General features: G+C 38.8%; 1 protein-coding gene across 2 annotated transcripts in view; it reads left to right on the forward strand.

Annotated features, from left to right (window-relative positions):
• Positions 1 to 24,655, forward strand: part of JAZF1 (JAZF zinc finger 1) — a 199,660-nt gene that overhangs the window by 151,658 nt on the left and 23,347 nt on the right. For both annotated transcript variants that reach the window (XM_049798738.1, XM_049798739.1), the window contains exon 3: positions 16,585 to 16,781. In XM_049798738.1, coding sequence (XP_049654695.1) covers positions 16,585 to 16,781 — 197 coding nt within the window. The remainder of the gene's footprint in view (positions 1 to 16,584; positions 16,782 to 24,655) is intronic.

Below are 24,655 nucleotides of genomic sequence, written 5' to 3' on the forward strand. Positions count from 1 at the left end.
TATGCAGCATAATAGACATGATTTATTATGGGGGTAGAGGGGACTTTAAGTATTCTAGTTGATTATATGTGAGCAATCACATACAACTCACATAAGAAAATACTATAAAGGCAATTTCAGAGTTCTTCCCTTTATAGAAAGGGGTCTGCGTCAAGGGGCAAGCCTATCTGAGTGAGCCAGAAAATTCCAGTAGCTTTAAAAGTTCCTGAGTAGAATTTGTTGCAAAGCACTGTTCCTATATTGTTTAGTCATGCTGACAGTTTATTATAAAGATGTGGCAGTTCAAGTGAAAATCGGCCTCCATGAATGAAGAACTGTTTTAGTTTGGACAGAATAAAGGACACTAGCACTGAAGGAAGAAGATAATCATTAAGAGAAGGCAGTTCATTATACAACTTTTGCATTTGCAGGTCTTAAAAAAAAATCCTTCTTCCTTCTTTGAAATGTTTCTTTGTCCCCCTCTACTTGTGAAAGACAGATTAGAACTGATGTCTTTCAGAGTTTCTAGGAAGTAAAGAAAAATTCTGAAATATTTATTATCATTGTATTTTACCATTTATGTAGAAAATAGGGTTTAAAAATCCATTCTGAACCATGATCTGAGCTCTACTGTCCTATTAATAGAACAGGCTTTAGAATTTTTTTGATTGATAAATACAGAAATGGAAAAAAAATTATTTTAAGGAGCTGGCCTTAGAAACAGCTAAAACATTTCTGAGAACTTGGATTAAATCATTTGAAGATTAAGAGCTTTTGCTTAAAGATTTGCAAGAAGCAAAGTATTTTGTGTCAGTGCAGTATACTAAAAGTGTTAAGTTTCTTACCATAGATGTTGATTGATGAATGAAAAGCATTAGGGATAGCTATTATTGACTTATATTGACAGCAGTCCATAGGTTGTTTTCCAGGCCTGTAGGCTGTAAAATGACTTCTCTGGTGCTTGACATAGGTTTTGGGGAAGAAAGAAAAGGACATGTATCTCTCCAGTCTCTCAGTATTTGGTGGGTAGTTTATGTGGTAGGAATGTGCCAGAGCAGACTTGTAAGGTGGACAGAGTGGGAAGGGGAGTGGGGAGGTTTAATAGATTTTTAGCCCCAGTGAACGAAATTAAATCTGAAAATCAATATCCCGAAGATTTAAAAAAATAATAATAAAAAAGAAGTCCTTCCATCTCCAAAGAGAATACTATGTTAATATGTAAAGCAAAGTTTATGAAATACTTGTGATAAGCAAGCAATAAGAAGCTATTTTGTTGTCTGCCTTTTAACTCTTTCTACGTGATGTCGCTGACGTGAGAGGACTGCCCTTTGCCGAGGAGCCACTTGGCCCAGGTCAGGGGTTTGGGTGAGATGAGCATCTGAGAAATGCCCTCACAGAGGTTCATGCATGATGCTTGGGGCAGAAGCAGGAGCAAACCCTGGCCCTGTGCCTTTTGACCAGGACAGTGGTTCTCCAGTGTAGCAGTTCAGCAGACCAGAGTCAACACTCAATATTTTCTCAGACCATAATGCACCAAATTTTACCCTCTGGCTTCTAATGAAGTGATGTTTAATATAATTTTGTAGACCATCAAGGAACCACTAAGCATACGCTTGTGGTAACGGCTGTGCTAGCTGAGACGGCCAGAGGTTTCAATTCCCTGTAGTTGGTCAGGTCAGCTATTAAACATGGCTCATGTTTGCACAGAGATTGTTGGTGTGGTTTAGGATGAGCAGAAATTTGCATTTAAAGCATTTTATTAGACTAGCTTTTTGCAGGTAGTTGAAATAAAACAGGAATTTGAATATGCGTTGGAAGATACCACGGTGTAACAACTTAGGCACTGCCTGAAGAATGGAGACAGTGGTAGTGGTGTTTTGAGGCTGTTTCTGAATTTTCTCTGCCACATTCCCTCTGCCAGCCTTTCCAGAAGCAGAAAGGGATGCAGGGGAATGTTTTGCATGTGTGGTATCGTGTCTCATTTTTGACAACCTCAGAGATTTAAAATATCAGATCAGACCTGATCATAGTTTATTACAGTTCAATATTTGAGTAATAGTTAAGTTTCTCGTTTCTTACTTTCTGGTTTGTGAGCTTTTAAGAAACTCTCAAAGTATATTTGCAAACTCTTCTAGAGTTTAAACCATGTTAAATAATTCTAAAACTACAGGGGTTAGAACATTTCCCTTCTTTATGTAAATGCTGTGGTCCTCTTCTCAAAACAGGTTCTTTCATCAGGGCTTATGTTAGAGAACCATCAGGAATCACAGAAGTTGGTAATTCTGTTGTGTGTGCTGAATCCTGTTAGGTATGTGCTGCATGAGTAAGAGCTTTCCAAAAGCCATATTATCTTGGCCACAAATTTTTTAAAGTTCACTATTTATTTTGGCCCTCAAAAGCATTGATTTCACTTGGCTGTTAAAATGAAAAAAGAATATACATATATGTTTAATATACAAGTATTTAATTCATATGTATGCATGTAATAGTGTGTATGTGTATACATGTATATATGTGTGTGTTCATATGTGTGTATATGTATATATGTGAACACATATACAAGCAACAATACAGTGCTACTTAAATTTGGGACATGGATTTTTAATCAGGGCAGAAGACCTAAACCGGAGCAGAGGTGTGAAATGGAGAGGGCTGAGGTTAAAAGGAGTGGTGGAATGACACTGATAATGCATAGAGTATGCACATCACTTGGGTGTAGCAGAGTTGTTGGAGAACAAGGCAGAAATGCAGGTATGGATTGATAATATATGTAAATGTAACTAGAGTGTAAAGAAAGAAGTGTAAAAGGTAGAGCTCTGTTCTTTTCCATAAGAGCGGTAAGTGGGACTGATGATGGCAAATCTACCAAAAAAAGCTGCGGAGAGCTCTCTGTTTAAGTATCTTCCCTTTATGTATTCATACAGCATCAAAAACTGTGGAAAGATCAAGGAAGTAGGTAAATGATACGTCTTGGCACATGAACCAACTTAAACATCATATAGAACATATCAGTCCTGGATACCAGGTGGAGTTTGAGCTGAGATAGGTACTGCTTTAGGCAGCACCACGTGCACAGGCTGTGTGCACGTGTGTATTTTATACACTGACATTGTAGGAAGACGTATTTTGTGTTGTTGAAAAAAAGTGAATGCCGGTGCTTTTGGATTCCTCTGGAGGATGTGAGAGGTTGGACGGTTTTGCTGTTCCCTTTGTGATGGGTGAGAGGTTGGACGTTTTTTGCTGTTCCCTTTGTGATGGGTGCTGCTGGTGACGTTTCTGAAGGTGAAGTAGGTGAAGATCTTAGGTTTTGTTCCTCATGACTGTTAGCGACAGAGTTTCCAACACATTGTTGGAGCTGCGTGAGGCCAAATTATCCAAAGCATCCTTGGGGTGTCCAAATCTACTGTGGTATTTTTGTGGCGCACAAGCTGATCACGGTTAGGAGCCGTGGCACAAAGGGGCCTGTCAGGGATCTCCTAGGCCACCACATCCCCTTTCCTCACGTCACCAGGATTCATAAAACCACGCTTCGAAAAAGCGAGATCTTCGGGGCATCGCAGACTTGCCGCCCTTCCGTGACAAGTGCTCTCCCGCCTTACGTGCCCTACAGGCCCTTCCCGACCCCTCTGGAAGAGGCGACTCTTGACGATGGGCGAGTAAGCGGGCGGCTTGTTTTGGGTCCGGCGGCGGGGCGGCGGCGGCGAGGGCGAGCGGCCGAGGCGAGGCGGGGCGGCGGCGGGCCGGCGGCTGTGAGGGCGAGCGGCGAGGCCAGGCGGGGCCGGCGGCTGTAAGGTGGGGGGGGCGGCGGCTGTGAGGGGGAGCGGCGGGGCGGGGCGGCGGCGGTGCGTCGCCCGCCCGCCTGCAGAGGGCTCTGTGACACCGCGTTTCCCCCGGCAAAGTGCAGTCGGCGGCGGGAGGGGGGGGGGAAGGGAGCGCGGGGATAATGCTTCCAACAGTCTGGTCTTAGTCTGGTAAACAGACTAGGAATTGTGGGCTAAGTCCTTTTCCTCAGGCTTTGCACCAAGGCTGAGATCAGATGACTCAGTCCGGACTCATTATTTTAATAGCCTACAGCTAGTTCACATAGCAGCGGGAGTCCACAAAAAAGGCATTTAATTGTTGAAACTCAAACTGGTACATTGTAACTGCAGATTATAGTATTCAGATTTAAGTGATTCAAGTAATTTATAAAGCTTTTGCACAAGCAAACTGAAAGTTAAAATACTGATATTGTCATAAAAAGTAAATAAAACATACTTTTGTACATTAAGACCCAATTAAAGAGCATGATTTCATTTAACAAACTTAAAACAGGCAGGTGATATTCGCCAACATTACTACAGCTGTGTTTTACATTAGGAAATTAATTAAAATAGTCATTTATACTTTTTTCCACTTGCAAGTCTTAGGCCTTTCTGTATTACACCATCTATTTTCTCTTCAATCATTGTGTTACAGTGCATTTGTAATCTCACTTAGCAGGCTGCATCGCAACTTTGGGGTTTTTTTCCCTACCTAATGAAAAACCAGCTTTCTGCAATAACGCCGGCAAAGCAGATCAAACAGCGCTGAAGGAACTTCCCTGCTGTCTGCCTGAGAGGCAGCGCATTGTTAGTTATTCAGATGTCAGTCCTTTTCTTCCGCATCCTAGCAGGGTTTCGCTGGTTTCATCAGATCACTCCGAGCTGGAGGTGGGAGGGTGGCTGCCGGCGAGGGATGCGAGGGAATGGTTTCTGTTAGATGGAGCAAAACTGGGGGATTTACTGCTCTCACATGCGTGCCTGGGTCTGGCACAATAGCACACCCCGAAACTAACGGGGACAAAATTTCAAAATGCAAATCAGTGTTCTGCTTTTATACCTCACAGCTGAATAATGGGACCTCGGGAGTTATTCTTGATTCTTAGGTACTTCCCCCCAAAAAAACTACTAATATAGTGATTACATAACGAACTGTTAACTTCGTCAGTCATATGTAGAAAGCGTAGAAAGGTACATTTTTTAAATAGCACATAATGACAGAAACGAGAGTTAGTTCTTCCTTTTGTACGGAAGAGCAAAAACACGTATGATGGTTATCTTCCTCCTCCGCTTTCCCTTGTCTATCTTCACCTGAACTTTCTTGCCTCTTAGGAGGAATCTTTCCTATCAGCTATTTTATGGATGTGTGACTCATTGCAGCAGAGTCTGAAGGATTGGGAATGTTCAGTTTGCCATTTTAGTGGGGCTGGGTTGTTTGTAAGTTGCTATCGTCCTTCCAAACAACTCACGATGCCTGAAAATTTGGTTTATTAAGACCAGACATTTCACATTCCTAATGTTAAGATTGCTGCAATTTTCCATTATAAGCTTTACCCCACCCAGTCCTCTGAATACAGATTTATAAATGAGTTTTAAAAAATGCTTCTCCATCTAAATCTTCACTTACATTTTAAGCTTGGGAGAGCATCTTTTGAGCTGAATGCTCTGTCTCAATAGGAGGATCATATGCTGTCTCGGTGTTCTCCCAAACAGATTTAGTGTTTCTTTGAAAATAAAATTAAACAGTGAATGCATTGTAAGTGACTTTGGTGTCTTTGTATTTGAAAGAAAATCAGCATCTATAGGTTTTAAGAATTAGTTTATTCTGCAGCTTATTACCACAGTTTCTTTTTACTGTGTTTTTGTCGAATGGGTATTTCGGATTGCTTGCTGTATCGATGCTGCTGGAGGAGCCACTGCAGACAGTATGTGATACATTTCTGAAAGACTGAAAAATGTTTTGGTTAATGTGTTTGACTACTACTGTGTAAAATACCGAAGATTGGCTTATTTATGCAGATTGATATTAGGCATCCTTATAACTAATAAGAAATGCTTTGTGGTAACATCTATTTTTAAATTATTGCTTGATTAATCTGTCTTTGGGTGTTGACTTGAATGCTCGGAAGAACATGGTGTGTAATGACACCAGAAGACACAGACATAAATGGAACATTACAGGAATAAAATATCTGACATTTCAGCTCCCTGCTTCTTAAAACTAAAAGACCTTGAGGCATCAATAAAACCAAACCAAGTCCAATAGTAAAAGTGCGTGTCATGCGTACACAGATCTATTTCTATGTAGGGCTGACTGCGAGAAATTGTTTTTACATAAATAGTTATAATAAGCTCTTAAAGAAGGAAAGAGGGTGGACCAGTAATGGAAAAAAATATTATATTTTAGGTTAAGCACATCTGAAAGTAAAACATCCTACTGCAACTAGGCAATTTGACAATACTGGAGCCTGTGCAGAGAGCCAGAGCGGGGCTGGTACAGTACTTAGTCCCACATAAGAACTATTTTGAGATTTGAGTCAAACTTAGGAGATAAAGACCCCTTATTTTTATTCTATGAGCAGCTTAATTCCATCTTCTCCAAGGAGATTGGAAATTTATTAAAGTTTACAGTTTCTACAAATAAAAAGGCAAATATAATTTAACTCCCCTGCAATTTCCTTCCACTGAAATAAAAGTTAAATTTTTACTCTGCCTTCAAGAATTTTGCACTTTGTTCATGTGAAAGCATAATAATAAGTCATAAAATTTAAAAATATTTAAAATATTTAAATTCAGTAATTGATAGGTTAAGATAGAGTATTACTGAAAAGATACCATCAGTACTCTTTTATGTGAGACTGTCTTTAGTCATCATAGTAACTTCATACTAAGAAAATTAATTTGGGGGTTTTGTATATCTGATGCAAATTTAAAAACTGTCAGTGTGCATTGTTAAAATCATGTGTTTTAAAAAATACTCTAAATGTACAAATACTCCTTTGTATTTCATGTTACTGATGTCTGCTAAGATTCTCGTTTTGGTCCCTGTAACATTTTATGGCTGTGTGACATTACATTATTCTTGTATATTAACAAGGATATGAACTGAAATGTAAGAATTCATGAAGTTATATACAAAAATTAAGCAATAATCCATAAAGTATCTGGTTTTAGCAGCAGGCGATGACTGGTTTGTTCATTAATGGCTGTAAGCAAATCCAAGGCTGATGAACGTCCTAATAAGCCTGCTAGTAAACGCAGGGAGGATGATTTCTGAAATGACGACTGCTACGTTACAGTAAAGGCAGGGGTTTGCTGCAGCGTTTTGAAAATCTATCCCAACTGCAAGAAAGTCTGCAAGTGTTCTACACCATCCAATTGCTCCTTTTTTGCCAATGGCAAAACTCTGAAATTAGTTTGATAAGAAATAAGTTGATGTCGAGACAAAGCACAGCATAGCAAGCACTTGATCAGTTGTTCTTGACAGGGTTTTTACAACTTTTAAAACTCTTATTTATTTGTAACAGAGGTGACAATATCATGCCAAACAGCAGTTGCCTTCCTGCTAATGAACTACTTGAAGTATCTCTTTTGCTTAACTATTGCCTCTCACTCCATGGAAATTACAGAATTTTGAAGTTGTGGATAAATTATAGCTCCTTCTGAATCTTGCTCATTTACTTCAAAATAGGGTGGAAAAAACTAAGGAAGGAGTGGGAGGGGAAAGGAAGAGAACTAGCAATATGTTTCTAATGTTTTGGAACTCACTGTTTCTCTCAAGTTGATTTCTGTGAGCTCTAATTTTGTTCCTTTTAAGCACAAAAATGTCATTTGTTTATTTTAACAATGGCAGAAAGGCGATGTGGTCTTCTCCTTCAGTGCTTATCATTAGTCTAGGGGACAAGTAATGAATTTTCATTATGAATGAAATATCTAAAATAAGACTGCATCTCTCCTGATTACGTTACTGTTCTAATGTTATCTATCCAGTGTGCTTTTTTTCTGTCAATTTAAAAAATAAAATAAAATAAAATGCAGTCTGGATTTTGCATTTGCTGCATAATTCAAGAAAGAAAAGGCCAAAACACCATGTTGTTTAAGAAACAAACAAAAAAATAAAAAAAAAAATAAAAATTCCTTCTTTGGAAGATTCAGAACAGAACATTCATTTCTAAGTAACAGCTGTTTTTATGGTGGGGGGAACATACAACACTGATTTTTTTTATTTTTATTTTTTAAATTTTAAATTAAAGATTACTTCGATGCTCTGCGAAAAGTAGATGTAGTACAATAAGTGTAAGCCTGGTACTAACAGAATAAAGAAGAGGGGGGAACCAAACCAAACCAAAACCACAGAACTCTTTCCCAAACAGAAAATACTAAAATAAATATATTAAATATATAATATATTAAATAAATACAAAATGGGAAGGTAGGACTTATGTCCAGTGTTTGGGATTTATGTTAACCTAAATATGAAATGTAATTCACAGTGACTTTTTTGTCTGTATATTCCCAAAATCAAGAGAGATACTAAATTCCTTTCCAGGACTTTTAACACTGCTTGTATTGATCAAGAGTGAAGAAACACACGTGTTTTGCTGTAGGCATATATATGGTTTGAGATGGTTTGCTTTTTTGCTTTTATTCTGTTTGAGTGATAATAGATTATTTGGCATATCACCATCCATTAGCTCCACTTACATATGTTTAAATATGAAATTACTCAATCTTCTGAATCAATTTTCCATGCTAGAAGCACAAAATATCTACTCAGTGGATATTTTATTGTGTCTTATTGTATCTTTTAAGAATGTGTGAAGAGCAGGCAATTAAAGTAAACCCACTGATGTCTTGCTCATATTGAACAGATTTCCTAAGGTTGCAGCCTTGAGTCTACTGACAACAATATAAGTATGACTACATGTTGTGTTCGAGTCTTTTCAGTGATGAGGCAGAAGTGCAATGCAAAGTCTGCTTTTAACTTTTTTTTTCTTAAGGTACATGTGCATCCTAATAATCTCTACTACATCTGTTGAAGATGCATGTATTCAGAAGATAATATATCCAATATATGGTGATAATATTTTTTACATCTTGAAAACAGGTTGAATAATGGAACTGAAAGAATTGTACTAGCAATAAATTATTCTTAAGACTAATAATAAAAATAAATCTGATTCTGCCCTAAGATACTCATCAGGTTGTCATAAATATTCTTTATTTAAGACATAGAGAAAGCTTTCAAGAGATGAGTTTGAGTACAGCTAGTACTGGGAATGAACACTGAATTCCTTTGCAAGACCTGATCTCAAATGAATGTGCATGTTGAAGTCCAACTTAGATGTGTGGTGTTTCTACAATATAGGCTGCGCTGAAACCGCTGTTTCCAGAAACTTAGAAATGCCCTTTAATGATTTGTTTGATCTGGTTAGGGCCTGTTGTCAAATGTGATACAGGTTTAGGGGAGTAATTGAGAGGGGATTATTATTTTGTGCTGTTTCTTCCCCATTTTTGATATTTTTTTGTAAAATCAGAAAAAAACAAGACAAGCAAAAGGGAGTTTTGTTAAATCATATGTTTTAACACCATGCAAATTCTCTGTAATCTGAATAGTGAGGAGGAACGGGTATGATTATGCACACATCTTAATGGGGCTTCTTCACACTGATATTTCTTTTTAAGGTTTTGCTAAAACTGTAATGGAAGATCTCTAAAGAAAAAAAATGCTTGATAGCTTCTGTGAAGCAAGAGAGGTTGGTACAGAGCTGCACAATACTTGTTTCCCCACACTACAAAGAATGGTGTGTGAGAGTGCTTGAGGGTGTTCATCAAATAATTTGAGTGAATGGATGGTATGAACTTGCTCATATATTTATTCCCTCATTATCACATAAAGAGTGTGGCAAGGCATTACTGGGGACATTGATTTGTCTTTGCTTTGGCCCAGTTTTGTGAAGTTCCACTGAAAAAGCCTTTCGTCCTTCCCAGCAGACAAGACAGCCTACTGCTGAACTCCCACCACTTAGACTTCTCCAGATTTCTCCTTAACCTAATAATAGTTCAACTTAACAGTTGTCTTCTCCTCCCAGTATTAGCTAAACCGAACCACGTTGCTTTGTCTTTGCTTGTAAAGGCAGCAAAAGGTGTGGAAGGACAGTTCGTGACTAAGGGGTTCAGTAGTGCGTTTCAGGGTCCACAGAGTCTCACCCTACTGAAATGGGGTCCTGCCTTGAGAAGTGGATCTTCCTAATCCCTCTTCAAAGTAGAGGTCTCCTGAAGTTTTAAAATACTGTATAACTAGAGGTGCTTTCCATCCTAGTCTTTTTTTCCCCTGAACATTGCTAATGTGATGAGGAAGACTGGGAGCTAAAATTACCATTCCCACCTCCTTATTTCTGTTCGTACAGCACTGAGAAAGAACTGCATAAACATCTTGAGACAAAACTGGGAAAGATTGAGGGGAAAAGCGGATATAACCAGCACCTTGCATTGACAGGTATACGGAGTAGCAGGAGAATTAATGTGGGGCTTTCAGTATGTAGTTAAGCTAGTGCATGCCCCATCTGTCAAGCACGTTTGACTACCTTTGATCTAAATATGATGCAACCAAAAGATAGCACAAATCTGCTATAAAGCATCAGGGATTTTTTTTCTCCTGTTTGCAATCAGTCTTGAAGTTGACCAAGTGTTGGGTTAAGGAGCAGTCTGCTGAAAAACAAGTGACGGAAGCTCAGCAACGTGATTTCTTATGTAATGGGAAAGGTGACGGGCTTTTCCTAGTACAGGTTAGCCAAATTAGGCAAACATGAATATGAGATGCCTGTCACAATGAACGTTTTTCCATAATTTTCTGTGTGATAATGAGAAAAGGTCAGAACTAATTTGGTTCTGCTACTTTTCCTGTTGCGGTTTAATGGAGCTTGTCAGTGGTGACACACAGGACAAGGTATAGATGTTATTGTCGGGTAGTACTGTCATTTTTTTTAAGCTGGTGTGCAACTGGACAGTGTTGTGGAGCAGTCCTGGGCCTGAGCATCTCCGCAGTGTCATCTGCTTGTTTTGCAAACTCAGAATAATCCCCCTTCCCTCGCTTGTGTGCATATGCAGTAACTGGAGAACGATAGACTTGTGATTGCATCATCTCCTCTGTTTGCGTATGTTTTAGAGTCTAAATCACGAAGAAACCAAATGTAGAAAATTAATATTCAGATCCCACAAGGTAGCTCCTATGCACCTTTTCACTGTCTGGCGACATAGAAACAGATCTGGTCCAAGCAGGGCTAACTTCCTGCATCAGTAAGCTGCAACAGCGAGGAAGAGGATGAAAGGGTCCCTCATACCCTTATGATCATTATTAAGAAGATATATTCTAAAGGGCAACTTTTTGGTTTTTTCCTGTTCAAGTGAGATCTCAAGTAAAAATTTTGAGTTTATTTGCAACTCACTTTTGTAACTACCCTTACCCTCAGTCTGGGTGTATGAGTCCAGAACTCTTAAACTGTCTTAGAACTGTGTATAGTAAGTTTTATGATAAACTAACTCTGACATCATGCTGTGAGTTAGACTGGGGCATGATCCTGAAACAGTCACTACGTGCTAATAGCTCAAGGAAATTTCTGGGCGGGTGTGTTCTGCTTCTGTTCATTCTTGATTCCAAAGCTTTTGGGGGCAATGGGACTTATAAAACATTGCAAAGATTTGATCTGGAAAGGCTTTTTTTTCATTTGAACATCGCCTCTGCTTTTTTGTGACTTTTTATGTTGGTAACAACAACTAACGCTGGCTGTATTATATTGCCACCTATATGGAAGGTTGTGCAACACTTTCCATTATAAGACTGTTTCAGTTGCTTATTATGTTGCCAACATTCAGCTGTTTGGGCTGAAATTTTCCATGCTGGGTGTCTCCTTCAGGCTGAATTTCTTGGGAAAGTTTCAATAAAAATACTTGAACCATTCCAGGGAATGAGAGGAGGGGGAAATACTACATTTTGCTCATGTTTAATAAAGTTACTGCAAGCACTTGATTCAGAAATCATTGCACCTACGTGTTTTGGAGCAGGGAGTTGAATTATTAGGGAGGTGAAAGGGTGAGGAAAGAAAAAATGGGGGTGGAAGAGATTTCTTCCTAAGGAGTGGGCTCCTCCCTAATGTTATGAACCATCTGCAGGAAAGCGCACACAAACCCCGTGCTTGTTAAAACAGGGTCAATGAACGGCTGGGAACTGAATGATTCTCCTTGTTTCGCTGTGCCTATGTGGTATATTGGATTTGAAGAGAGGGTCTTACGAGGTGTAAACACAATCCTGTGCAACAGGGAAGATGACTAAAATCTGCGTAGTGGTGGACCTGGAGAGCAGGGTTATGGAGTTAAGAATAAGAGTTGAAAATAGCAGAGGTAGATTTGCTCAGCAAGGAGATGGATCTGAAGATAGTGAGAGAGACTATTAAGCAAGGAGATAGGCTTTAACCTAAGCGGTCTTAGAGCAGCTTTTGTTAGTTACAGTTCATTTTCTGTTTCCCACACATCTTGTGCATTTAAATGAGGCACGGAAAATTGTATGCAATCATGTAATTTAGAGACCAGTATTCAACCTTAATTCCAGTATGTTTCATTTCTGAGCACTTGATGTTGCAACCATAATGTACTTTCAACATGAAAATTAAAGCCTTACTTGAAAATGCCATTCTATACCCATCATTAAAATGCTATTATTGTAAGCTTTGAAGAACACCACCATAGTTAGGCACAAGTATAATACTGCATTTCAATTAAAATGCTGAAAAATGTTTTATTTTAATCCATTTAGACAAGTTTCTTTTTCAAAACCATAGCACTGCCGGTGCTTCAGCAAACATGTATGGGACGATTTGGATCTGAAGAGGTTAATCCCATACTTGAGATATCAGGAACTGAACTACTCAACAGACTCTGCCTTCCTTTTCTCTCATGTTCACAGTGTAGACAACAAATGACGTTTTGGAATATATCAAACATGCTTAGCCTAAATGGGAGCGAGTTAACAGGACAGGGAGAAGTTTCAGCTATAACTTCAAATTTTCCTGATTTTTATGGACTTCAACCAGACTGGTTAAACCTCAATATTATTTTAACATTGTTATTGGTGGCCGAGTTTATTAAATAGCAGTGTTCATGCTGCTGCTTTTAATATCTCACACTTGAGGTTATCCTCGAAGTTTTCAAGGATTTATAATGCTGCCCTTACATTTTCTTAAGGAATAAGGCTTCCTATCCAGAAGCAAGCATACATCATAGTACAAATTCCAAATACAGTGAACTAGATGTTTCCTAGTTAAAGGAAAGCAAACATGTACTGGAATGCTGATTTTATTAAGATCCTTTTACTTCTTTTTTTCTTGAATGAAATTTAGACTTCTATTTGAAGACTGTGTTATCAATAATATCTGCACCCTTGTTTAGAGAAGAGGAATTTAAAACTGAACTGTTACTATGGGTATCTGCTTTTAAAATATTAACTTCATAAAAATGCCATATCTGGGTTTGACATGATGTATTGTCTCTGTTCAAAGAAGATAAGCTCTCATGTCATATACCTGTTTATTAATGTCTGTGGACTGTGTGTTGGTGTTACATATTGTGGCAAAGATCCACTTATTAATGCCTTCATGGTATGGATGGACAGGATACATCTTTATTGCTCTAATGGTACTTACAATGTTATGCCACAGTATTTTGAGGCTGTGTTAAAGTACACAAATCTCTTTTGAGAAAGAGCTGGTTTTTTGATACCTAGGCCAAATTTTTCTTTCATATTTGGCACAGATGCCTAAAACCCCATTTTTTTCTTTCTCCCTTCCCTATGCACCCCTTACTGTTAAACAAGAGTGTTTTTTCTCAGAGGTCTTTCCATAAGTGCAGTCAGGTCTGGACTCATGGCCAGTAGAATCTACCCAGCTTCCACCCAAACAGCCCATGTTTTGCAAGCAGTCACAAAATGTTGGGTTTCTGTGGAGCCTAAACCAATATAGCGATACATATTAATTTAAACTGCTGGCTGAGGCCCAGAGGAGAAACTGGGCTGTCCTCTAGCACCATGTTGCAGGTGCTGTGGCACATATTATGTGTTGCTCCGAGACCCAGTGTGACCAGATGGTCATGTTCAGTGCGACTGTTGTGGTACTACGATCTGCAGAATCAGTTTGCGCAGCCAGCCTGTGGCCTGATCCTTCTTACGATGGCAGGATATAAACTGTGAACCAGATGACTGATGTGGTGGTATTCCCTCTGCCTCCCTCTCCTCAGGGTCTGCTGCTCTTCCTCGGAAGCTGAAGGTGGATCTCCTTCAGTCTTCTAGTGGATTCTGGGCGTATGCCATGGCTTGCTTCCATGTCTTCTCATTTGATAAGGAACATCAAGTCACACGACAGGCAGTTTGGTCACATAGCAAATATCGTTGTCACATGACAAGAAATTTGGTAGACTGATGGGTTGGCCCTGGCTATCAGAGAAGTGCCCACATAGCTTCTTGCTGGCTCACCCGCACACCTCTGACCCCAGCAGGATGCAGGAGAAAACAGGAGGAGCAGAAGCGAGAAAACTCATGGGCTGAAATAAAAGGAATCACTTGCCAAGTACTGTCACAGGCAAAACGGACTTCACCTGGGGAATTTAACTTTATTTATTGCCAGCTAGCGTAAATACTTAATTACTGAGTCAGGTATTGGTTATTGAGAAACAAAATAAAAACCCTAAAACACTTGGAGGGGAAAAAAAGCCATCTTTCCTCCCTCTTTCCCAGGCTCATTTCACTCCAGACATCTCTCCCGGCCTGCTACTGCTGCAGGCCACGCTCAGTCCTTTCAGTGAGGCAGCAAGTGGTGCAAGGGTTGGGGTTGGGTTGTAGTGCTTTCTCTCTGCTGCCCCTTGTTTGTCACTCTTTTCCTATGCTCTGATGTTGGTCACCCATGGGCTGTGCTGCCTCCAGGGGTGTACCAGCTCTCCACCATGCAGCACCTCCTACGCCTCTGACTGTGTTATTTTCTGATTCCCTCTGGTGTTTCCTCCCCTGTTCCCTCTTCTTCTCTCCCTCCAGCATTTTCTACCCCTCCTTAAATATGTTTTCACTGAGGTGCCACCAGCTTCACTGATGGGCTCAGCTGTGTCATGTCGTAGGTCCACCATGGACCTGGCTGAAACCAGCTGTGACTGGCATGAGGCAGCCCCTGACCTCTTCTTGCCCTACAGCCCCTACCGCTACAAAAACCTGCCACCTACACCCAATACAACAGCTCAGTATCTTCATTAATTCCTCCACAGGCTTGTTCTCTGTGGCTGCTTCTATCCCTGAGTCTGTCTCATTCTCTTTCCTAGGCTCCTCTGAGGAGAGTGTGACTATTGAAAGAAAGCCAGGTCACTCTCGCTTAGTCCAATACAAATAATTGCTGGTAATTTTTGTCATTCTGTTTCCTTACTGGATTGCAAATGTGAGTTTCTGGGCGACAGCTGGCTCCAAGGCGAGTGCAGGGTACTGGCTGCACTGTGTTCTCACTTTTCTGAATGTGCTCTTCATGGCTTGCCAAGGTTGCAAGAGCTCATCATGTAAAGCTTGTGTCTTGGCTGAAACCTGGTTTGCTTTGTCTAACCTGGTCAGACAAATGTCTGGGTGTAACTTAACTTTTTATTCTGTATCATATGCTAGTGCGTATTGTTTTATTCACTGACAGGCGTAGTTTGTACTTTAACATGAAGGACAGAGGACTGTATGGACAAGGTGATTTATTTTAGCCTGTCTTCTTAGGAATCCTTCAAGATGGCTCCTTACGCAGTGGAGGGGAAAGGCAAAGGATTAAAATATGGCTTGAATGCTAAGCGCATGAAGTCTGAGTTGCAGAGATCCCGTTGCGGGGGGAACCCCAGTCCTTTCAAGTGAGGATTGATACAGGTGCCAGCAGTGATGCTTTGCATGTCAGCATAATGCAGTATCAGGTGTTCTGGTGTAACTCTGCATAGTCACTTGGAATGAAGGTGGTCTTTTTCACGCCAATTGTTCATTTTGGAAGGAATCAGAATAAATTATTCCAGGTGGGAGATCCCATGCAAAAAGTTGCAGTGCTTGAATTACTGCACTGCTGGTGCACTCCTTGTGCTGTGCTGGTGGAATTTCCTCTCAGCATCCTGCAGAGATGAACCTTGAGTTGTATTAGGCCTTCAGCAATATGTACCAAAGCTCTACAGAGAGACCTCATTTGGTTTTCAAGAGTTAGGAACTCCAGTTTGAGTAATTGCAATTTAATTGGACATCTTTTATGTCAGGCAACATTGTCTAAAACCTTTAGAAAAAGGATGTGATTATCCTAAGTTGGAAATGCTGTATATACACAGTGTAATTCATACTATCCCTTTGATCTTCAGATTCAATACATTTGCCCCTAACATTTTTCTCCATTCCAGCTACTCAGCTACTTTTTCACAGAAGGATTGAGTGTAGTTATTGTAAGTATAACTATTATAATACTGTGTTCAATGCTGATCTCTGGTTGGAGTTTAAAAAAAAAATTGTGTGTTTGCACATGATGTAAATGTCTAACGTAAGTTCTATTGAAATCACAACTGAATGGCCCAGATCTTGAATACTGAAATAAAGCTGTTGATAGAGAAGTTTGTATTCTTGAAATCTGTGTGTTGCACAGAAACTTGTCGTGGCTGAGTTTGAAACTCCATTTGGTCACTGAGGGTGAAAAATACTTACTTTATCTTTACCTAAAGCTTGCTTGTGGACAGCATTTCAAGCCTCTTATCCTCATGATATTCCTTGTTCTAGATTTATGACTGATGCAGCTCGACGTGAGCAGGAGTCTTTGAAGAAAAAGATTCAGCCGAAACTCTCTTTGACTTTGTCAAGCACAGTGTCCCGTGGGAATGTATCTACTCCACCTCGCCACAGCAGTGGAAGCCTTACTCCTCCAGTCACCCCTCCAATCACTCCCTCCTCTTCATTTCGCAGTAGTACTCCTACAGGTAAGCACCAACTGTTTGGTTTATCCCAAATAAACTGGAAATTTTGCTACATTACATTTGGAGAACAACAGACATACTGAGGCATTGGGAAGAAGAACCCCTAAAAAGAAAACAGAAAAGCTTTGGGCTCTTTTATTTGCATTTGGTTTGCAATCTCTAAAATGTGTTTGGGCATTTGTTTCCAAACGCTTTGCTAAAGCAGAGAAAGACAGTAACTTGAAAAATCGTAGCTGAAATTATTACATGAAGAAACTAACCTTACCAGAAATACCAGATGTGCAAAAGAGCCCTGATGTATCAGTAGGAGAGCTCTGCACATGGTACAGTGCAAGTTTAAGATACAAGTCAGCCCCTTTTTTGGGGGGGTGGGGGTGGGGGGGGTGGGGGGTTGAATTTGTGGATAAATGAGTGGACAGGGAGGAATGTTCAGCTTCTGTCATCATGTAGACATGACTTCCATTAGGAAACTATGTTCAAAACCAGTAATGTGTGAAAAAAGTGATCTGTGTTTTCTTCAAAAACAAGTGTTCCATTGGTTTTCCCAGGTATAAAATTCCTGGGAATTTTTTTGAACTGATTAGAGAAACTGAAAATTGCTTCCTGTGCTGAACCAGATCTCTTGGCCCAAGTCAGCCTGGTTTACATTAGATAGAGATCTTGTCAGATAATTCTGATACACTTCAGATTAAATACCAATATTTCCTTCTAAAAAGCTAAATGCGTATAATACATCTATTCTCTTCTGTATTAAATAGGCTCAACATAACGTTCTTAATAGGAAATCACATGAGCATCCCTGTCTTGATAAACTGTTATGCCATGTGTTTTATACAAGCTATTTAATGTTTTAGTATTAATGATTAAATGGAAAAGTTGTAGCAGTCCTTGTGACACTCTGGGAGTTCTGAAATGAATTGGTTGTTTAGTATGTCCCTGAATATGAAAAATGGAAGCATGTTGAAAACAGTTAAATGATAAGTCCTAATGTAATTCAGAAAATTTTAGAAGATTTTCTTAATTATCTCCTATTTGAAAGAAATTGATTCATTTCCTTGACATCCTACAGATGTGAAAGAATTTCTGCTTTCTTTTGGTTTACTTTTTGTACAGCTCCTCCTGAGAAAGCTAATTCATGATGTGGTCAGGTAGTATAACTTTGCACATCTGTAAGCAACACTGGTTAGTGATGTACTCTGAAACATGTTCCATCAAATACTAAAGATAAAAAGCCAACATCTGTCTACTGAAATACTTTATAGATTTTTATTATTTATATATTTTTCAAACTTTTTAAGTTACTCAGAATGCTGTTTTACCTGTAGTTAGGAGAATGAGCCTGTTTTGGCTAACTTGAGTTTCTGGGAGTCCTGCCTGGCAGGTTATAAATAATACCAGCTTCCACTTTCTGCACCCTCTGTTCCAAGTTCCTCGGTGGAGCCCTGTTCCAAGGTTAGGGTTTGTAATAGCCTGGTAGCAAAAAATATATATTCTTTCTTGAAGTTGTTTTTTTTTTTTAATTAACTATCAACTGAATTGCATTTCAGCAGCCTCAGCCCAGAATTTCCATTTTTGTCATCTTAAATGATTTTCTGGACCTAAAATAAGCATTGAGATTTTTCTGATAACTACAAAATTAACTTACATAGATGAGGTGCTCAGAGTCACGCCATGGCTGAGTTTCTCTTTCTGTCGTGCAGTGCCTGCAGAGGGAGCCCAGGAAGGCCAGCAGACTAATTTTAGATAGGCAGCTCACATGTCTGTTATTAGCTAACGCACATCTTTTTCCCTCAAGTGCAAGTATATATGGCAATTGACTAGCAAGGTGATAAAACCAAGGGTAGTTAGGCAAGATCTGTTTCAGGGAAACAATTTAGAGTATGTAAATCGTCCTGCATTTCAGCCTCGCAGTGCCTACACAACTTTCAAGCCCTACAGGCATACCCACCACTGCATCCAGTGAGAATGAAGAATATTGCTGTATTCCTTCTGTGCGATCCTGTTTGATTTGTACTCCGAGCAAACTCTTGTTAACTCGTCTTTGAATACAGGTAAACATGTATGTTGTGGTAACTTAAGAAAACAAAGAGGCTGTTTTTCCTTAGGTTGCCTGAAAGGGCGTCATCTGGGTTAATGTTAAGTATTTGTTATAATCCAAGTGTAATCATTGTCCTCATCCTCCTTTAGACCTATACTTTGTCAAAAATAAAATGGGATTGCTTTGACCCAATCTATTAACAAATTCAGAATGGCAGTTTCTCTTTTATTAATACCCATCTCAGTTGTTTGATAGTTTGTTAGGGTACCAAACATAAGCAGTGTGCCTGGCATTACTGTTACTGCACAAGGTATAACTCCAAGATGGTGATGCTTTAGATGCCAGAGAGAAAGCATGCCTCACAGGCTGCTGAGATGGCATACAAATATGCATGTCCCTCAGCAGAGAGTATCTGTGCTATATGGCTGTTTGCCATTCTTGTTCAAGGTAGAAAGCAGGAACCTCACTAATCTTTTGGGTCCTATTTTCCATGTAGTGTCCTCCTATTAGGTATGCTGCTCATCTTGGCTTTCCTAGGTGTGGTAGTCTTATCTTGGGTGAAGCTAGCAGCTACCTGAATCCCAGTCACTTTTGTGCACATCCTTACAGCTAAGTCCTTCCATTTCCTGATGCTGTTAAGCTACTGTTTTTCGTTTTTCATTTCATTTTTCAACAGAGTGTAATTTCATATAATGATCTCTCATCCATGTATTGACCAGACTCAAACCCACTTAGCTTGTGAAATTTGATAAGAAACAGTTCATGGTGGTTTGGCTGCAGAGAATGTTTGTTAAGTTTTGCAGTAAAAATCTGTGCCAAAAGACTACAGGCCAAATTTGCAGACAGAGCTGAGCAGCTTCCAAGCTGACACACATACATGCTGCAAATGTTGCATGCATATATATAGCACCTTCTTCTGCGTAAATGAGATTATTTATGTAGAAGCAGAAATATTCAGCAAAGAAGTGTGCTCTTTAAGGCTCTTCTCAGGTAATGAGGTAGACATGTATTTATCTGCAGACTCTGTATGTGTTAGTCCCCTGAAACGGCCCATTTGTGGTTTTGGTGGGAAGTAGAAATGCAGCAATTAATTTTCTATACCTCTCCTCTGTTCCCTCAGGGGTGACTGGCATGTGCTCTCTGCTTACATTTGGCCTTTTGTTCCCTCTCTTATAATAAGTTTTCTCTTCTTCTTAAGACCTGCATCCTCTAGTGATTGCAGAAATTTCACTTTAAAAATTTATTCCAGTTTTTGTTTTAACAATGGTGTCTCCTGGGAGACTTCATTTAGTAGTCTTAAATGCTCTTCTTAGAGTTCGCAGGCAGGATTTAGCAAAAGAAATGGTTTCCATCAGCAATACAGACTCCTTAGAGTGATAGGGAAGTATAGCTAAGTAGCACCAGCACATAGCTTATTTTGGAAAGATGTTAACAGTCTGCAAACATTGAAATATCTCTTTATTTAAGGAGCACTCAATTAAGTCACAAAAACTTCTGTTGCCTTTATTTTTGAATGTCAATTTTAAACCCACAGAACTAATGAAGTCTAGTTATGGATAAAAATGGGGCTGACACTGCATCTTTAACATACGCTGTTAATTTTTTAAATGTTTTCATACATCTGTGTGGCTCACAGATGAAATTTCCACTCCTAACTTCCTGGCTTTTGAGTGTAAGTCAGAGCATTGACATTCCTTTGAAAACTAGGATATCTCTTCATACTGAAAAGCTTTAAAAAAGATTCAGTGATAGTAACTTATTGGTAATTCATTATTAAAATAACCTGGTTCCAATTTTAGTTACAGAAGTAATTCATAGTAATAAGTCTCAGACTTAGAAACAAATTAAAAAAAAGTAAAGCCACTTTTGCATTGAAGGAGTGCCAAAAATCATCTGAAACCACTGTTTTGTGTTTGTTTGTTTTTTCTTCCATATTTATGACTTTTTCTTTTTTTTTTTTTTTTTTTTTTTTTTTAATGATTCCAGGCCTGGTATAGTAAATTTCAGCCTGGAATGAATTTTTGCCCTTCTTATAAATCCTAAAGCAAGAGTTTAATACTACCAACTGGCTTTTTAATGGCTCAACCCTAAATCTTGCCCACCCCCCAAAAAAATCTGGAATATTTGAAAACCTCATAATTAGCATTACATTTTGCACTGAAGAAACTGGCTCTCAGACTTCCTTTCCTGTTTATTTTGATTTTACTAGATTATAAGTTATAACATTTATGCTGTTTTAATAGGTTTATAAACCTACTTACTGCCTGATCGTGTTGGGCAGCGGATGGCAGCCAGTCCTGGCAGTGAGCATTGAGGATGCTATGGTTGGCTGGAATAGCTGTGGCCTTCTGTCAGTCCTTCCACTTGTAAAAGAGATGAAAGAGGGAAGTTCTCATGGGTGGTCGTAGCTGACCCCATGAGAGAATTGGCAAGTCCCATTTTGATTTGCAGCTGTCATTTAAGTAGGTGACTAACTGATGGTTTATCTTATTAACTAGGATAAATGCCTTTCTGGGGAGTCATATTTGTGCGGTCATTTTTGACTACATTTGAAAGATTTTACCTTTCCTTAATATGGCAAACTTCCTTGAAATTTCCACTAGCCCAGTCTCAATATTTACAAAAGTGACCCCTTTTTCTACCCATAGAAAATACCTGACTTTTCAGTCTCTTTTTTTTTTTCTTTCTAGTAAAACATGAAAGTAATAATTAATTTTAATTTGGAGTAAAAAATACTTTGTAGGATTGGCCTTAACCTTTAAGGAATCTAAGATCTAAACAGTGATACTGTAATCAAATATGCCTAAAAATTCAGTACAGCAATATTATAAGACTTTAAAAAAAACTATGACTGAGGCTTTCAAGTTAGTACTACTGATGTAGAAACCATTACATTTACCATCTGAGATACTATTTGAATGATGATCTAGTAGATCTATTAGTAACTGAGTAGTTTTTTTAGATACATAGAGTGTATTCTTGACCTGAAATCAAGACCGCTTTGTAGCTGTGTCAGTAATCATAAAGCTGTACTGTTTCAACCAGTTAGAACATATCATGTGAAATGGGCCAATTTTTTTCTAATAAGTCATACTAGTGGTGCACCATGACTTTATATAATATGTGATTTAAAGAAAAAGTGAAATTCAATATATTTTCCATCAAAAAAAAAATCAGTCTTCACCTAGTGTGTATTTTCAGAGCCTGGTATAATTAGAAGTACTTTTGATACCTAGTGTGACTGCATTCTTAAATATCTACAAGGATTTTAAATATATTTGTATTTGTTGTGGGTTTAGTTAACTAAATTAGAGAGAATTGTATCCCTTTTACGTTATTAGGGAGTATCTTCTAAGATTAAAATTGTGTATATGTAAACTTTTATTCAATAAAATCAATAGATTCTTATAACTCAGACTATTAACCTTATTCAGCTGGATTTTGTTCAGGATTCAAGTGCAACTACTGGCAAACAGTGACCGAAAAATTACAGCTTCCTTCTTGTGTTAACAAGAGTTCTTGCTACTGATGAAATAATTTAGAGCTTCATTGTTCCCTCTATGGGTGACTAATTTACAGGGGTGGGAAGTCTGCTGAAGATCTCCTTTCTGCTCCTGCCAAAGGCAGTTGGGACTTGGAAGTGAATCTGTAAGAATCCACCTTGCTTCTGGTCCATTAAGGACTTTTTTGTTGTGGGAGCTTTGGTTTTGGGAAGCAAAGCACTGTATGGCAGTTTATGAGTTTTCCCAATAAACCTTGTTATCCCAAGTCATGTTATGTCAATGACATGAGATATCGTTCTTATAATTCTGCTGTATAGCATTTGCCTTTATGGTTAACTCCTGAAGGAATCCCAAGGGCCTTCTCTTGAGTCTATTCCCTTTTTTTCCCAAGAATGCAAAAGTTGAAAGAAAACCACCCATTGTTTGCTGGTAATAGCAATCAAAAACACAATAGTAACCAGCCATTGGAATTGGGCATTGAAATAGAGTAACGGGCATGCTGGAAAGTAGTATGGTTTAGATTCTAAATGTGTGTTTAATTTTTGTTACTTTAAGTTGTTTAAAAAATGCGTTCTCTTGTTATAATGCAAAAGCTTATTCCTCTTCGTAGGTATCAAAGCAGCTAACATTTCAGTACAGTTTCCATATGTTATGCTTTCAACAATGAAGTAATCATATGGCACAGACAGCTGTTATGCAGAGTGCTGTAGCAGCATGTTAAACAGAATCCAGCAAGAAAAAGAGATCTGCTCAGCTAAGCTACTTCGTAAGTTTAAAGTGGACAGTAGAAATGTAAAATAACAGGATGTGCCCCCCCCCCCGAAATGAATGAGGACTGAGAGAAGGAGGAGTTTAGGTGCTCAAACTTTTTTTGTTTATGGATATGCTATTATTACATAGCCAAATTGCTCTGAATTTGTAGCAGAAGTGCTATTTATATCAGAATCTCTTTCGCTTCTGTCACCAGGTGGCATTTCTGAACTTTATGTTGGATTGAATCAGAGTAGACTATGAACCATTAAATCTGCTATACATTTGATAATCTGCAACAGCTTTTTCATTGGGCAATGTAGATTGGCTCAGTACTGCTATGGCTAGAGAGCTTGCTCTTTCGTGGCGGGATTCTTTTTTTAAGGGTAGTGCACTGCAAAATATTTTTTGATTAAGATTTTAAAGTGCTTGAAATTAGACTTGGGAGTCAGGACAAGTTAGTGGAAACAAATACACGATGGCTTTTTGAAAATCACGCTACAAATTCAGGTCATGTGCACTTAAGCACGTGATTAATGTTAAGCACCTAATACTGAGGAGGTGAACGCCTGACTTTGAGAACATAACAAGTCTTTTGTCAGACTGGAATGAAGTATTCTGCACTTGGCAGAGTTGCAAGCTCGAGAATGTATGCATGCACAAAAGCCTAAATTAAGCCATTCACTTCAAAAACTCTTCACCTGCGTTAGTATATTTTAAATGCTCAGGTTTAGTTATTACATCTTATGTAGTGTAGTATCATGCAGATGCAATTGAAAAAATAATGAAAAGTAGAAATATCAAATCAAATCCCAGGGCTTTTTTATTAAATCATTGCTGAGAAGTAGCCTGAGAGTGCTGCATTTTTGTGTGTTTGACTTATGGGGTGTCTAGCATAGTAAAGCACGAATCAACCCAACTTCTACTGCAGCTTGAAAAAACACACTTTCAGATGTCTGAGGAACCATCTCATTAGTTGTTCAGATTGACAGAAGTTTCTGCTTGCTTAATTGCCTGTGCAGAGACTGAAGAACTTGTATGCTATGTTTTTATTAAAAATTAGATATATAGACCCACTCTTGTATAAACAGTATGGGCAAATAACTAAGGCATACTCAACAAAATGAAGACCAAATTCTGTTCTCCAACATAATGAAAGTTTGTCTGAATGCATTCGATACTTTAGGCCTGCAAGGTACGATAAAATCTATGATAAAATATCTTGAGGCAACTGTATTGTGGTCTGTGGCAAAACTTCCCTCTGAGGGACTTCAGTGGTGCCAGGATTTCACATTTCTGTGCAGATGACGAAAGAGAACTTTCTTTATAATTGCTGGAGCCAAAAGGGTTTCATCTAATTGCAGGTTTGGGGGCCTATATTAATCCCGCACGCTAATTAATATAGACATATGTTTGCCCAGCATTTAGCAGTCTGAGGCACCTATTCTAACAGAGCCTTATGGGTGTTCTTGTAAAAAATAAATACATAAATAATAATTAAAAAAAATAATGAATGGCATTGTGCAAAACAGTTGATCAACATATGAGTTAACTATAATATATGTGTGTGCTTAGACATGGTATGA

This window comes from Accipiter gentilis, chromosome 4 (assembly GCF_929443795.1).
Source record: "Accipiter gentilis chromosome 4, bAccGen1.1, whole genome shotgun sequence".
Classification (NCBI taxonomy): domain Eukaryota; kingdom Metazoa; phylum Chordata; class Aves; order Accipitriformes; family Accipitridae; genus Astur; species Astur gentilis.